Source organism: Manacus candei, unplaced genomic scaffold (genome assembly GCF_025592945.1).
Source record: "Manacus candei isolate 608988 ecotype Guabito, Panama unplaced genomic scaffold, ASM2559294v1 h1tg000097l, whole genome shotgun sequence".
Taxonomy (NCBI): Eukaryota; Metazoa; Chordata; class Aves; order Passeriformes; family Pipridae; genus Manacus; species Manacus candei.
In genome coordinates, this window is record NW_026138145.1 from 250079 (window position 1) to 266053 (window position 15975).

General features: G+C 45.3%; 1 protein-coding gene across 1 annotated transcript; it reads right to left on the reverse strand.

Annotated features, from left to right (window-relative positions):
* Positions 1–2595: 2595 nt before the first annotated feature.
* On the reverse strand, positions 2596–15240 carry GMFB (glia maturation factor beta). Its single transcript, XM_051768844.1, has 7 exons — positions 15133–15240; positions 12582–12678; positions 12140–12189; positions 11142–11193; positions 10066–10146; positions 8744–8817; positions 2596–6372 (listed from the first exon to the last, which is right to left on the reverse strand). Exons 1-7 carry the CDS (start codon positions 15223–15225, stop codon positions 6301–6303), a joined length of 519 nt encoding a protein of 172 aa, XP_051624804.1. The 5' UTR covers positions 15226–15240; the 3' UTR covers positions 2596–6300.
* Between the last annotated feature and the right edge of the window lie 735 nt (positions 15241–15975).

Genomic DNA, 15975 nt, shown 5'->3' on the forward strand with positions numbered 1-15975 from the left:
TTTCCCAGTGTTCACATCTGTTCTGCATTCAGAGTCCTTCTGGATGATAATTGCTCCTGTCTCCTCTCTGTCCCCTGCTGAGGAGCTGCCAGAGCTGTCGGGGGAGTTTTGGCCGAGCTCCATCACGTTCCGTAGGAGACGTCTCCCGGAGCTCCAGAGGTGAACAGGGTTAACCCAGAGAGTGTTTGCAGTCCCTGGAAGAATGAAACACGACAGGAACAGTCCAGAGGAGACGATCCCCCCATGGTGGAGCACAATGGACTGCACTGATTAACCACATCCATGCAAATGTGTTGGAATGATCTCCTTCACTTCATGGCACATCGGAGAAAAGACGTGGAGGTCAGTCAGAGCAAGGCAAGGCTGCACGGGAATGCTGCACATCCCTGCAGCACACAGCCTGTTGTCCATGAGGATCACATCCTTTTAGTGGCACACAGAGGAACAGCAGGTATGGAAAAAGGCCTACAAGACCTTGTTGGGGAATGGTGGCCACAGAATCACAGAATATCACAGAATGGGCAAGGCTGGAAGTGATTCATCTGGTCCCACCTCCCTCCTCAAGCAGGGTCATCCCAGAGCATATCTGGAATATCTCCAGTAAGGGAGACTCCAAACCTCTCTGGGCAGTCTGTTCCAGTGCTTGGTCACTGCACAGGAAAGAAGGTTCTCCCTCACGTTCAGGTGGAACTTCCTGGGCATCAGTTTATGCCCATTGCCTCGTGTCCCGTTGCTCAGCACCACGGAGCAGAGCCTGATCCATCCTCTGACACCTCCCTGCAGATACTGATGGACACTGATTTACCCTGCAGAGAATGTTACCAAACCGAGTTACACGTGCAGAAGCCAAATCCAAGATCTCCAGCACTGAGATCCATAAAACTCCCCTTGCAGGCTTTCCCACAATGAAGCTGAGCATGATTTTTTTTAGACCTTGGGGAGCATCACCAAAACTGCCCCATCTGGGCAAACCAACAAGTGCAGGGGATGACCCACCTGCCTCATGTCCTGCCTTTTGTTCCAAGGGGTGAGGCCCACCTTAAACCCTCACCCCTGCCATACAGGAGTCCAGCTGAACAAATCCCAAGCACTCTTACACACCTCAGGTGTGTCCCACAGCCCCACCAGCTCTTCCCCTCAAGGCTGCTCCATATCCAGCTGTTCTGCCTCTCAATAGCACCACTTCAATATCTCACCTGCTTGTGCTTGACTTCCCTACCCTCACATGCCCCCAACAACGTGGCAGGACCTTCCCCTGTGAGGAGCAGTGAGGAGCTTTGGGGACCCAGCTTGTACTTCAATCAATCCCATGACCTGTGGGGGACATGGAACAGTAGGCACAGGCAGCTCACAGACTCCAGCACACAGGGGCAGCAACTGCCTCAGCTCCCATCCCTGGAAGTGTTCAAGGCCAGGCAGGACGGGGTTTGGAGCAACCTGGGATAGTGGAAGGTGTCCCTGCCCATGGCAGGGGGTGGAATGAGATAATTTTTAAGGTCCTTTCCAACTGAAACCATTCTATGATTCCTCTTCCAGCTCCTTCAAAACCAATTACATTTCTTCTCTTCTCCCACGTTATCCCCGGAGATCCTGCCAAGCCAAGGGATCTCCTTAGAAAACTCCCAGCCCTGGGCAAGGCATCTCTTCACACACCTGGGAGAGAAAGCCCCAGCTGTGGGACACTATGGGTGCACAGCAGGTTTGTTCTCTGGCCTGGAGGTTTCATGTTTTATTTCCCATTCCCTTCTCTGGTTTGGACTTTAATAACCACTCAGCTGCCCTTTTCATCTGAACTATTACAAGTCAATGACCTTTCCTGACTGGAAGCAGCTGCCCTTCACTTCATATCCTTGGATGTCCTGGCAATCCTTTTTATTCTGCTGTTGTTTTTACTGTCTGTGATCTGGCAGTACCAATAAACCATCGCCTCATTTCCTAGTGAAGCACTCAGTGATCACACAGGTGACCTTCCCCTCCCATGGGAGAGCTATTTATTCCTTTTTTCCTCTCCTTCACTCAGCTGTTCTGCAGCACCATTCTTCTCCCACAGCAGTTTTTTTTTCCCCAGAGATTTTGTCAACAGATTTTGTTGTGACTTTGGTGACTGAGATGCCATCCAGGAGCCAGATGTGCTGCAGCAGCTGTGCATTTTCTCCCTCACAGACCTCTCTCACCTGGGAGCAAAGGGGTTTATTTCTATCATGTCTAATTTGTGGCCTATTAGTGCATGTCAGGTACCAAGGCTAAATTCCTTGGATTACCTTGGGCAGTTTTTTCAACAATACAGGAGAAAGATCTCCATGAAAAGAAGAAACAGCAGTAATGAGGAAAAGGAGTGCTTTGATCAAATTATTCCAGTGGTTTCTTGGGCAGGAAAGAGATGAGAAGGAAAAATACAGCTAAATTCCTCTGTCTTCTTCAAGCCTTGGGGTCCCATTGACAGCTACTCTGACACTGTTCAGTTGGCTCCTGCACTCTGTATTTTACTCCACAGCTCCAGGAAGCTGAGAAACAGAGGGATCATACCAGCATTCCCAGATTTTCCCTGTCAGACACCCACATACCACCCTGCAATTAAAAGAGGGCAACACAACCTCTTAATGAAACATTTTATTTAAACCAATACAAGCACCATGCTTAGCAAAAAAAAGATTTGGTTTAAAGTAAACATGCAGTGTGAACTAGCAGAGACTAAACAGCATATGGAAGTTGTACTGGTTACTGGTATTTTCATGGAACTGCCAAATTCTCAGACCTGGCCCTGAACCTCTCAGACCTTTCACAACAGTGCTTTGGGACCATGGAACAAATGCAAGAGTTTCACTGAGCCCCCTCTATGTCCCACCATGGCTCTGTTTCACAGTCATTACGTGTTGTACCAAAAAATGTTGCATGATATTTATTTCTGGAGCGCACTGAAGCGAGGAATTGAGCTCTCTTGCTTCTGCCTGTTTGAGTCAGGCCCATGTCATCAGTTTAACATCGTTTCTGGACCAGCTATTTTACAGTTAAAGATACAAAAATGGAATCCTGGTACAAGTGCACAAGATGCTCCTTTGGAGAAGTGATAAAGGTGTCAACACCTCCATTATTGCCTCCTTTGATAGATCAGAATAGCATTCATGATACTAGAAATACACTTAAGCCATCAAAATACCAGCATTTACATTTTCTTGTTAAAAATATTCAAACACTACAAGTCCATTTCATGGGCTGACATGCAAACTCATGCTTTAATTCAGCTTACCATCAATGAACTGGACTACAGGAGCTGTGTCCCAGCCATCTAGTCAATATTTAAAGCAAACCTGATTAATTGTGGCAGAAGTCTCCCTTGGAGAGACCTTTAACTCCAGGCCAAGGATTTTAAGGCCGACTTACTAACTCCTGAAAAATAGGAGCTCCCAATGGAAAATGCTGACTCTCAGACCTTTAGCTACAAAGGCTCCCACAGGTTAATTTGTGTTGTCCTTTAGATCCCTCTTCAGAGGTCTGAAAATGTAAGAGAATTGTGTGATTACACTGGAACATACTGGCCTGGACATGTGGAACATACTGGCCTGGACACGGACTCATCTGCCTCCCACTGAGCTTGGGGGGGCAGCAGCACAGAACACACAGTTCTACAGATAAGGTGGGAAAAGGATGTTGGGAAAACAAGTAGTATTGGCACAGGAAAGATCTGGACATAATTAATGCCTTTGCTTAGTCAGGTATTAGCACTGCCTGTATCTCAAGAGCCCAGGACAATTAGCAGCAGACAGTTGTGTCAAAACTGCATGAAAACCAAGGAGAGCAGGAACAAGCCTGGAACAGCAAACACCCTCTGAGTACCTGCAGCTGCTTCCACAGCTCAGAGAGGGGAGGGGGGTACAGCTGCCAGGCAAGGCTGGCTGGAGAGTAATACTGGTGGGCTGAGCAGCACCAACATCACCTCTCAGGAGAAACTGGGCTTTAATTCTCACAGGGGCTGTTTGCTCTCTGCAAACAGAGGGGCAGCACCCAAGGCAGAAAGGGCTGAAGTGCAGGCACGAGAACGTGAAGTGGAAGAACTCTGCTGAAGATGCAGCTGGAAGGAGCAGCGTTTTCTTGGCCGAAGGTGGAGCAATCCAGAGATGAAAAGTCAAACTGAACCATCTGACTGCAGCAGCTCCTCCCTTTCCTCCTGAGACAGGCCTCTGGTACAGTTATTTTTGTGCAGACCTGTGCAGGCAGCAGTTGGCTGCTGGCAGCCCACCAGTGTACAAAGTACAACAAAGACGATGAATCCAGTTTTCCCCACTGCAAATCAAGCTGAACGTTCCAAGCATCAGCTCCCCTCTCGCCCACGCTGTACTTTGACATGCCTCACCTCCAGCTCAATCCCAAAAACACCCAAGCTTCCTGCTGTTTCCAGGCTGATGCTTGGAATGACGCTATCCTTTGAGCCAAAGTCTTGTTTATACAATGTTTGTCACAAAAGACATTGTTTTTATTGATTTGCAGTACAGAATGATCAAGCAACAGTTTCATAATCAACATCTTTTCATCCAGGGAAATGAAATTGTTTTTCCAGTTCACTACGTTAACACAGGAATTTAATTACAAGCATTTCTTTCCCGCACCGAAAGATCGATTTAATTGGATCATTCCAACACGTATTTTGAAAAGCTCCTCTCAAGTCAGATTTATATACAAATAAATGAGCAATAACATCAAACTAAGAAGAGATTTACCAACACTGAGGACCTTTGCAAATGGATTCCTTGTGATCTCGCAGGAATTAGTGTTTTAACACTAACACAGGGTACGTTCACGAACGAAAAAAGAACCCTTCTTTCAGCAAAGGTTTCACAGCATGAAATACTGGCCTCCAAATTTAACACTGCATTCCTTCCCAGCGAGCAGATTGGTTGGGGCAGCTGTATTTTAAGGTATGTTATCAACAGGAAGCTGCTCTTACGCAGATACTTGTTCAGCAGCACAACAAACACTCACAGCGAGAGACTGTCCCGTGAGTGCTCCTTCTGCCGCGGCACGGGCTGAGCGTGTCCCACGTCAGGCAACTACTCTAGTCAATATAAAACAGACCTGTAAAAAGACTGGTCACTTATAAAAGTTAAATACTATTTTCACATTAGAAGATCTGCTGTTTCAAAGAGATGAGAATCAAATGATCACTTAATGCAAAAGCTTCGTCTGGAATGTAATTTTGACCAACAGGCGGTTAAGAAAGTTAAGAGATTTGTAATTAAAGTACTCAAAAGCTACGTGTGGCCAACTTTCATAACAAAAGAGATATAAATCATTCATTATCATGAAAAGCTTTAACCTCTTGACTCCTACAAATGGAGCAGATGATTGGAATTTCAAAGAAAAAGAGGTTGGCTTTTTGTTTTAACAGATGTCAGCTGCAGCACGAGGCACTAGGAACAAACGTTACTCGGATTTTTTTAACAAAGTTTTTACCAAATTTGTAAGAAGTGGCAGTGTAAAATTCTCAAGTCCTTTTAAAGCTAACAAATGAAAGGCACACAGTATCACCAGGTGTTCAGATAACAGGAAATGAGCAGAGGTAAACTTCTCAACAGTGTCAGAAGTTAGAGATGCAAGAAGAAATCTGGTATGAGAAGAACCAGAGTTGTAGTTCAGCCCTTAGTTATCAGCTAGTTCCTGTGAGATTGTATTAGCAGGAGAACTGGACAGTCAAAGCTTTGCCCTGAAATTTAGAAAGATTGACTCAGGCAACTGAGGAATTACTGGAATGACAAAAATTAGTTCCAAGAATTTGAGACAGTTCACATGGACTCAATGGAAAGATAAATGGATGGATTTGCTGTACAAGGATTTTGTCTTTTTAATACCAAATGATTCCAGGGAGTAGTTTTCAAAATTGAGAAGACATTAAGTCAAAAAAATCTGAAAAGTAAGTGACAGTACACAAATTCTGCATAAAAATGGCTAACGTGTCATCAGGATGCAGTTGTAGCTCAGAAAAAGTTAGCGTCAGCTTCCAAGTGATGTTTGCACATAGTTATAAATCCAGAACCCAACTATTTTAGTCACAGAAATATTAGTCACAAGAGTGCAAAAGGAGTCCCTGCAGAGGAGTATTCCCTTTTAGCAGGTACAAATAAGGAAACACCTGCAAAGATTTGTTACTTCAAGGAGACAGACCTGCTATTCTTTGCACAAACTCTGCACAAGAGAGATACTGCAGGAGACAGCTGTGAATACAGTGCATTGCTGGGATGTAAGTATTCATTGTCTGGTTCCAGTGTCACCAGGATGGTACATAAATACTTAGTACAGAGGTTTTCCTTAGTGGAAGAAGCCCAGTTTCTCACGCAGCCACTCTTCAGTGAGGTCTTCTGTATTTCTGATTTCGAATACCTAAACAAAAGGGCACGGCATCAATTCCCGAGGGAGTGGCACTGGGAAGGGATAACAACACAATGCAAGCAGCACCTTCCACACACGTTGTCTGAGCTGCAACAAACCAGTAACAAACCCAAAATGTTCAGGTGCTTTCTTGAAAGGATCAGATCAGTGGAAAATACACAAGAGTACGTGGCGATGAACAAAAGTAACTTGAACAAGAATCTCCTAATTTCTATTCCTAGGCTTCATTCTCCTCCTTAGAGAGCAGCACACACACTGCATTCTAAAATGACCCTGGAATGGCACCATCTCACATGCATTATCTCAGCAGGATTGTCTACTTGAAGAACACAGTTTCATCTCTGGGCTTTATTCAAACCCAAAGTTCAGGAATTTTGCTCAGCCCAAACCACAATTACTCTTTCTTTGAACTGAAATAAATCCAAAATATCCAGTTTTTACCTGTAAGAAACAAGCCGGGGGTACCTCAAAATAGAACACTTGTACAAAAAACAAACCCAAAAATCACAGAATCCCAGAATGGTTTGGGTTGGAAGGGACCTTAAAGACCACCTCATTCCACCTCCTGCCATGGGCAGGGACACCTTCCACTATCCCAGGTTGCTCCAAGCTCCCATCCAACCTGGCCTTGGACACTTCCAGGGACAGGGAAGCCACAGCTTCTCTGGGCAACCCCCCGAAACAACCTAAAAACCACCAACCCAAAGCTTTGCGAAGTCTTAAACAAACCTTGAACACAGCCTTGAAGCAGAAAATAGGACCAAAGGCACCAATATACTCTTTTTACATTCCATGTGGGCAAGTAACTGGTTGTGGTTTGGGTTTTTAATACCCTTGAAGAGAAGCCACGTTAATTGTGCAGCGCTCACTGGAGCCCATGAGATGCCCACAGATGGATCATCTCGTCCAAAGAGTCAGGGAAGTAAATTGTACAAATTCACAGACCTTCAAATTGGAGGAACCCCAACATTCAGCATCATAAGAACAGAACAGTTTAACAGAAGCCAAGCTAATATGCAAGTCACTGAAAAAATGAGAGGACTCAGTTGAGTCACATGCAGAAATCACACCAGGAGGAAGTCACAGCATGAGCCAAAATGAAACACAGCTCAGCAAGTGGCAAGAATAAAGCACATTTAAAGAGCAAGCAAGCAACCCCAACTGGAGACAGGCTGTCTTCTCCAGCTTCAGAAGGAGGATGATCGTGGACCTCTATATCCGCTCCTGGGCTTGCACTCAAAAGACTTTCAGACTGAATTTCTCCTATTTCAGAGGTGAAAGTACCTCCAACTGAGCTACTCCCCAGGCTTTCACCTTCTTCCTACCAGCCCTTCTCTCTCACTTACTTGAAACTGTCTCCTCTTCCTCCTTTCTATCACAGTTCTCAGGCCTCCAAGATGCAGCTTCTACAGGGCTAAAAAAAGATTTCTTGGGGCTGAGCTGATTGTTTCCACCATCTTATCTTCTGCTTCCTTCCCATTTACTCCTGTCAACTTGAGGTCTACTTTAAAACAGAGAGGTCTCTTCTTACAAGGTACAGCTGGAGGAGGTAGAAGTTCAAGGCCAGGTTGGACGGGGTTTGGAGCAACCTGGGCTAGTGGAAGGAGTCCCTGCCCATGGCAGGGGGTGGAATGAGATGGGCTTTAGGGTCCCCTCCATCCAAACCAGTCTGTGATTCATAGTTCTCTCTCTGGCCCAGCAGACATTTTTACTGGGATGTTAAAGGACTCAGCAGGATAAGGAACACCTAAAGGGAATGCTGTTGTTGGGGACTGGTGAAGTCATTTCACATGCTATGAAGTGACTACTGACTCTATTAAGCTTTCCTGCTTGAAGCTAAAAATGTAAGGATTCTAGGTGCCAATTAAGCAAAGATTTCAAAGATCTCCAAAATGAAAAACAGGTGACATTTCTTTTCTAGGATATACATACACCTAGGCCTGGTGAATGCAGTGATTTCTTCTGGTCTCAGTACTGGAGGAACCAAGCACAGGAAGAATTGTTCAGCACTTGGCACATGTTCCTTGTTCTGCAGGCTGTGCTGCAAGCACACAGCTCCAGCAAGCAGCTAAACTGATCTGCTTCACAACACACTAAGCCTTCAGTCTATTCTTCCCATCAATAAATTCATTCCCAAAAGTACAGCCAGCCAGTCCACCAGTAGGTATATTCATTTTTGAGAACACTGTTCTTCCTGTACCCTAAACCACCAGAAATCCCCCCCACTCCTCCTCCACTCTTCCTAAACCAGATTCTGTTTGCTGTAACCACAAAGTCTCACAAAACTCTTTTTGCCATGGGTTCAAGCAAGACTCAAAACATCCTCTGCAACCTGGACAGTTATTTCAGCAGTCATTTATACCTTAGTGAGTTCAGCTGTCTGTACAAGCTTATTCTTGCTGCCAGCATACATCATCTGCTGCTCAGGCTTACATCCTGTAGTTAGGGGGGAAAAAAGAGGGTTGGATTAGTTATTTTGACTGCCAACACTTCAAAAATAAGATTTTTTTTTTTAAATTATTAACTGAAAACTGAAGACATTCATAGGAGGATTCTCAGGTAACTACAGAAGAATATGCTCATTAGTTGCTAAAGTGTTTTACATATCTAGTTACTCCAGCTCTGAGTCATGAGGGGTAAAACAATGCAATCAGTTTATCTTCTTCCAGAGGATAACAAGGATAATCCAGTAATACCAGCAAGCTACACTATCACAATACAGAACACAGATGGAAGTCCCAGGAGCAACTCAGCTCTATGAGCCCAAACCAAGTCGCAGGTTATTTGGTTTGTATTAAAATCCCACGTTTCCCTGCCCAGGTAAGTTCATGTTGCAGGTTGCTGTGACACAAGCAGAGGATGCAACTGCTCAGTATAAACTTGGGATGATCCAGGATTACAGCCTGTTTCTCCTGGAACTTTCTCCAGCACTTTCACCTGCCCAGATGTGGGTTAGGGAGCCCTCCTTTCCTCCTTTTCACCCACAGCTGTGACAGCCCTTCAGCCCATCACGTCACAGCCCTGTTTGGAGGCATCCTCTGCTGCTGCCCATTGCATCCAGGCCCCAGGAAACCCTCCTCTCAAATCCCATCCTCACCCTCTTACAGAGTCCTGTTCCTTTCGTGGACAGAATGAAAGAATAGGACTCTAAGGTCCTCAGAAATAAATGGGTTCCCATGTCCTTCTGAGATGAGGAATTTCTTCCCCTCCCAGTCACTGATATCCATGGATAGCAAGACAGGTGAACAGAATCCCTTGGGAACAGAGGTGGTACCTTCCAGCCCCCTCTTCACTCATTTCCTGAGCCTTATATGGTCATATTTTGAGGATTCCCCAAGATTTGAGGAGAGGGTGACAGGAAACAGGTTAAATTAGGTTAAAGCCTACATGAGCAGATGCAGAGTGCTCCAGGCCTGTCCTTTACAGGAGGGTGTTGCTGAGCACAAGCTCATTTAGGAAGACACACCTTTTGGCCCTCTAAGCAGGAAACCAACATCCTGGCTCAGCCTTTGGAAACGGAAAAGAGGGAATCTCTTCTATCATCCAGCCCAAGTGCCCCAAATGTGAACCACAAAGGCAGGAAAACCTCCTTGAGAGCATTAAGCACTCAATTTTATCTTCCATAGCAAATAATATTCCCAAATTTACATCACACAGTAGCTACCAATCACAGTGTTCACTCACCAACTGGACTGGAGAAGATAAAGCACAATGGATAAGAAACTCTTCCATCTTCATGCTGGTACTTGTAACTATACACAATAAATGTTTTTTCTGAGGTTAAAGAAACTAAGAAACTGATTATTAGGATATAATTCTTGATCTTGATGCAGGTACAAGTCACTGTTGCATTTCAGATGATGTTTTAATTTGATAATAAAAGTCTCACTGTTCTGTTTTCACTTCCACATGTGACTTTCAGAACTGACCCTGCCTTGGTGTGAGGGCTTAGTAATGTTTCACATCAGGGCTAAAAAACACCCTCACATTGCAAATATTCCTCTCCCAGCTTGGTAAAAAGACTTCCCACACACCCATCAGTGTGGTTTTGGCTTAATGAAAGCCCAATTCTTTCTTTGCTGACCAAGCAGTTTGTTGTTTCAGGTGTTTTCCTGAATTTCAACTGCAGTTTTAGCCAGGACTTCTGTTTTACAGCCTCCCACTGCACTGTGGGCATGAAAGGAAAGATTCAGCACAGCACATGGAGTAGTGCCAGCCAGCTCTGGAGGCTGATGGAGGCAGGTACTTTCTTCACTTACAACTTCAGTACCCCTTTTATTTCATTAGTTAAAGAACAATTTACTTGTCCCTCTGTTGTTCCTTATTTTTTTTTCCAAAACAAGGATTCCCCCCCAGATCACATGCCCACAGCAATCCCAGAATCAGTAACTGCAGCAAAACAACAGCCACATCCTAAGAAAGAACCAAAACACATCCTGACTTACACAGACACACTTCTATATTTAGAAGTAGCTACAAACTGGTACATTTTACTCACTTCTTTACATTACCAGCAGTGTGGCTTGGCTTTACTTCCCCAAACATTATATAGTCTAAAAGGGAATAAAATCTCAGGAAAGGCTTAAATGAGTCATTGTTCCGAGTGGGACAACAGTTCAGTGCACCCTGAGAATGGATCCCTGGATTATCTCACAAATAAAGCATCAGTACAACAAGTACTGGCCTAAAAAGGTGAAGTCCAACGTTTTGAACAGCTTCCAGCAGTGAGTAAGACCAAATGGCAGCAGCATGAGAAGGATATCGAGGTTGTCTCTCAGGCAGCTCATCTTTTAGCTCATCAGGAGAAATACCCTGGTGACATTAAACACAAGCAATATTTGAGCAAATGGTCCTGCACTGGAAGGTTAAAGCAGAGCAATGGACAGTGAAACACCTGGGAGACAGGGAGAGGTGCATCTACAGGTGAACTGGTAACGAGCTCCCGAATTACTAGAGCAGTTTGGGAAGACTTGTGTGCCAACAGAGTCCTGTGACTAAACACAGAATTAACGTTAGCATGAATAATCACCCCTATTTTAGGCATAATGAGTTTAGCAAACACTTTTGGCTCTAGTTGGCTATGTTGGCAGCTACACTTTGCTAACTCTAGTGCTAAACAGAAGTGAGCAAGCACACACCAAAAAGTATGTTAAAATCAGCTACATAAATGAAAAATTTGAGAAATTCAGTCCTTCCTCTTTCAGCAGTCAAAAAGGAGCCCCCATTCTATTTAAATTTTATGTTAACTTCTACATTCTAGGGAACAAGAGCTATGGTTAATGCTCAAATCCCTGGGAAGGATTTAATTTTGCCCTATGGACCATTAAGAAACACCACACACTGGGCTGACCTTATTATGCCACCCATCAAATTTAGAGTCTGCAGGGGATTAGCAATCCTGCTTCTAATTGATGGCAGACCAGCTCAGAGGCAAATGTGCAGATCTACGTGGAAACACAGCAGAAAACTCTTCAAAAAGACAGCAGGTGCCAAAGATGCTTTTTACATAGTTAAAACAGCTTTAAAAATAACTTTTTTTTTTTTTTGGTGTGCAGTTAATTAGTCAACTCAATTGCTTCTGCATAGTTTCACTATTAATGGTGCTGTGCTTTACATGCAGAGTGACCATGCATTTAAATAAGCTCATGACCCAAATTAGATTAAGAGTTTGATAACAATTTGAAACTAAGGCAGTACCTTAGAGACAACAATATATTGCAGGCTGAAGATACTCTTATTTACAATTCATTTAACAAACCTCATGCTCCTCATCCAGCACCACCAACTGCTTATCCTTGTCGATTTTCACTATAAATCAAAATAAAACACAGATCAATGTTGTTTTCAATCGACTTATACAATGGATGCAGAAGCTTTTTAGCATTCAACAATTACAGCCCTTGTGATTCTGCTTCGCTTTTTCAGCACATCCCATGACTTCCCAAAATCATTTCACAAACAGTGGTAGACTCTGAGCCATAATTACATATAAATACTCTGCTAAGAGCAGATGGAGTCTCGTCTCATAAGAACAGCCCTGTTTTAGTGTTAAAATTACAGGCAGAATTGGAAGTACTGCGGCTCCTACAACAAACATCCTCTTGGCTCACATTTACCTGTCACAGCAGCAACGGTGCAGGGGGAGGAAAAGAGGAGACAGGACTTTGTGGCAATTTTTGTCAGGCATGTTTGGAACTTACTTATAATGGCAGCATTGTTGGTCTCCTTGCGAAACCGGAATTTTCTCAGTTTCTCCACCAGGTCTTCGGCAACATCACAAACCACCAGAGATTCACTCTGCAAAAAGGAAATGGCACAGGGCAGGGAGAGATAAATCTCTCTGGAAAGTAAAACAGAAAAGAAATCCCTGTGTCACACAGATGTGTGCACAAACCCTGCTGAAGGGGGCCTGCATGCACCTTACAAAGTTTCAGAACATCACATAAGCCAGTTCAAAAAAACCAAACAAACACATTAACAGAACATTTATCTTTTTAAATATCCCTCCTCAAAGCCATGCAGTTACCTATGAATATTTTATTAACTCTTTCTGAAGTGGGATTATTCTCATAGCTCTCAGAAGTAAACTTTACATTTCAGAAGCAGATTTTATACTTCGACACTTAGAAGTAAATTTTACACTTCATTTGACAAATCCTGAAAATAAGGGAGCCCCTTGGAGGGTCAGTAAATGGGGTAAAGTAATTTAAGTATTTAAAATAATAGAAGCCACCATTAGTATTTCAGAAGAAGATAGTGATTAAGGGGCACTGCTTACTAACTGAACTTTTGAGATTTACACACAAAGCGTTTAAGACATTTTAACCAAAAAACATGCAGCCGTTTTTCCCCCCTTGTGCACACCAAGTTCTCAGCAGAGATGCCCAGATAACACATTAGTCATCACACTGAAGATGAGGAAGGAAATCATTATTTCACAAGCAGCCATGCAGGTTATCTTGCCTTGCACATGCAATTTCTGAACAGCACCAAGCCAACCACGGCCACTTCCTGAGCCATATTTTATACACACAACCTCTGTATCCAAGAGGTTCGTGCCAGCCAGATAAAGAAGAGTTATTTAATATCTGCAGCTTGTATTGTATTTGTAAACTCCTAAGGCATCAAGGCTTTTGGGCCAAAAGGACTGTATTTCAAGGCTTCCCTAAAACAAATTCTTCAGAGAAAAAAAACAGTGCAATTAAATCACCTATTAAATGCTCTAATAAATTAAATGCTCTTTCATTGAGACAAATCACAGCTCATAAATCGGAATAAAGTCACTAGTTAAGCTCTCAGTTCTCTCTCCTTGTGTTCACCATTATTTGTGAGATTTCCCTCAAAAAGCAGAGGGGCGGCTCTGCTTCCCCACCTCCCATATCCCTGTTTGCTGTCACTCCTGAAAAGATTTCCACCTTGACCAAATTCTGGCACAAATTCTCTGCTTCCTTTGGACAGCTGGAGAGGAAACCAGGCTCTGCTGTGACAGCACAGCTCAGGCACAGCATGTTCAGCCTCCCTTATTTCGCCTCTTTTCCCTAAAGATTGTTCTTGGCTCCCTCTGTTCCAAACAGGTTGGACTCAATGATCTCGGAGGTCTTTTCCAACCTAACTCAGTGGGAAATGTCACTAATATCCACTCTAATTCAGGAAAAAAAATTATTAAAAATTATTTAAAACCCAGCAGAATTCAGGGCTGCATTTCACAGCCCTGTTACATTTTGCATTAGATGTCACTAATACCAGCTCGGGAGGTCTCTATCAAAAAAAACAACAGGATTCAGAGCTGCATTTCAAAGCTGGAGTTATACTTTGTACGAAATGCTCTTTCCTGAAGGAAGCCTTTCTCCCGTTCCTCTGGGCTCAGCAGTTTCTCCCAGCAGACAAGCCTTGCCCTTGCTCCACCTGTGCAGCCGCACAAAAACAACTCCCCGAGGGAATTCGAAGGAAAAACACTTGGTACCATCAGACTCAGGGTGTTTATCAGGGCTGAGCCGGCTGCCCAGCGCTTGGCTTAATAAAACCCGGAGGAAGCCAAGCCAGGATTGCCGCACAGACACGGGCACAGCTGCCAACACCACAGGGGGGATGATGCTGCTCCCTGCGTCCCCCCGGCTGGATCCCCCCCGGGACATCGCTCCCCTCCCCATCTGACAAGGAAACACGAATTTCCCATTTGTGAAAGGACTCTCTCCTTTCAGCAGAAACGCGCACAGCAGAACAACCCAATATTTCATCCAATTTGCCTTGCAAAAGCTCCTTCCACAGGGGGGTTTACCCCAACCTTCACCTCCCCAAACCTTCACTACAACCACTTCTTCCTTCTTCCATAACCAATCCTTTACCCATTAACCAGCACTAAGGCAAACTACCCCACATTTATCCATCAGCCCTTGTTCCAACCACATCCACAGCTCCAAACCCAGCACTCGGGTGAACGACTTCCATGAGCAACAATCAGATGTTCTTTAGCGAATTAGCTCAAAACACTACCAGGACGCGCAGCGACCAGCTCCGAACAAGCTACCAATCGCTTCACAGACACATAATCAGCTCCTCGGAGGTCACATCACGCGTTTCCCTGATTACTCCACCATTTATCCCACGAAACGCTTCCGAACCACTTAATCACGTATTACCTCGGCGAGCGGACCCCCCTCCCGGCCGGTTTCCCCCCGATCCTCCCCTCACAGCTCCCTCAGGGTCCCCCCGGCTTCCCCCCTGAGGGAGCGGCGCGCGCTCCCCCCTCACCATCGTGGCGCGCGCACCAACCGCCGCCGCTCGCGCGCCGCCGCCGCCGCCGCCTCCGAGCCGGGCTGTGCCCTCCGCCCCGGCACCGCGCATGCGCGCCGCAAACCCCGCCCCCTCATCCCCGCTCCCACCAATCACCGCCGCTCGACCCCGCGGTGGGCGGGGCGCCGCCACGCCCCTACGGGTGACGCGGAGGTTCAGGGCCGCCGGGCGCGGCAGGGCGGGAAAAGGAGGGAACACGTGACCGCGCGGCGCCCCGCCCCGCCCCCGTTGCCATGGTGCCCCCAAATCCCGCCCCCTCCCTCGCCTGTTGCCATGGCAACTCGCGCGCTCGCCCTCAGGCGCCATCTCGCCCTGAGGGGGGAGAGCGGGTCGGGGCAGCGGGGGCTCGGCTTCGCAGTGTTCAGTGTGCTTTTAAAAAGGTAAGAACGCACTGTTTAAAACCCTGAAATTGAAGTATATGAGGCAAATCAGAAGTTGTGCTGTTTGTGGTGCTTGTTGTGGAGAATAATTCTGGAAGTGAAGCGGGCGAGTGGCAAATAGGAGCAGCCCCTACTTGGCAGACACTGCTCTTCCATAATAGCGTCTTCATGTGGGGCTGTCTTGGTGCTGGAGTGAATATCTGACCTTTTCGTGCTGCTGGGAATTTAAACTGGTGTAACAGCAGAGAAAATACCTTTTCAGTGATTCCATAATACTGAGAATTGAGAATATTGCTTTGCTCACTCAGAGAGAGTGAAAGTACAGGTGAAGGGTTTGCATCTCAGTACAGCCTCTTGTGACCTATGTTAATGGCAAACACCAGATTTATAAGATAAATGTAGATTTTCACCAAGAGCTTCA

Bases quoted from the DNA above. Each gene is read 5' to 3' on its own strand.
- GMFB (XM_051768844.1), bottom strand. From the start codon at position 15,225: ATGCGCGGTGCCGGGGCGGAGGGCACAGCCCGGCTCGGAGGCGGCGGC. The intron at 11,194-12,139 runs GTTTGTTAAATG...TAATGTCACCAG, and splicing joins TGCTGGATGAGGAGCATGAG to GGTATTTCTCCTGATGAGCT. The intron at 6,373-8,743 runs GTATAAATGACT...CCTTTTGTTTAG, and splicing joins AGACAGCTGAACTCACTAAG to GTATTCGAAATCAGAAATAC.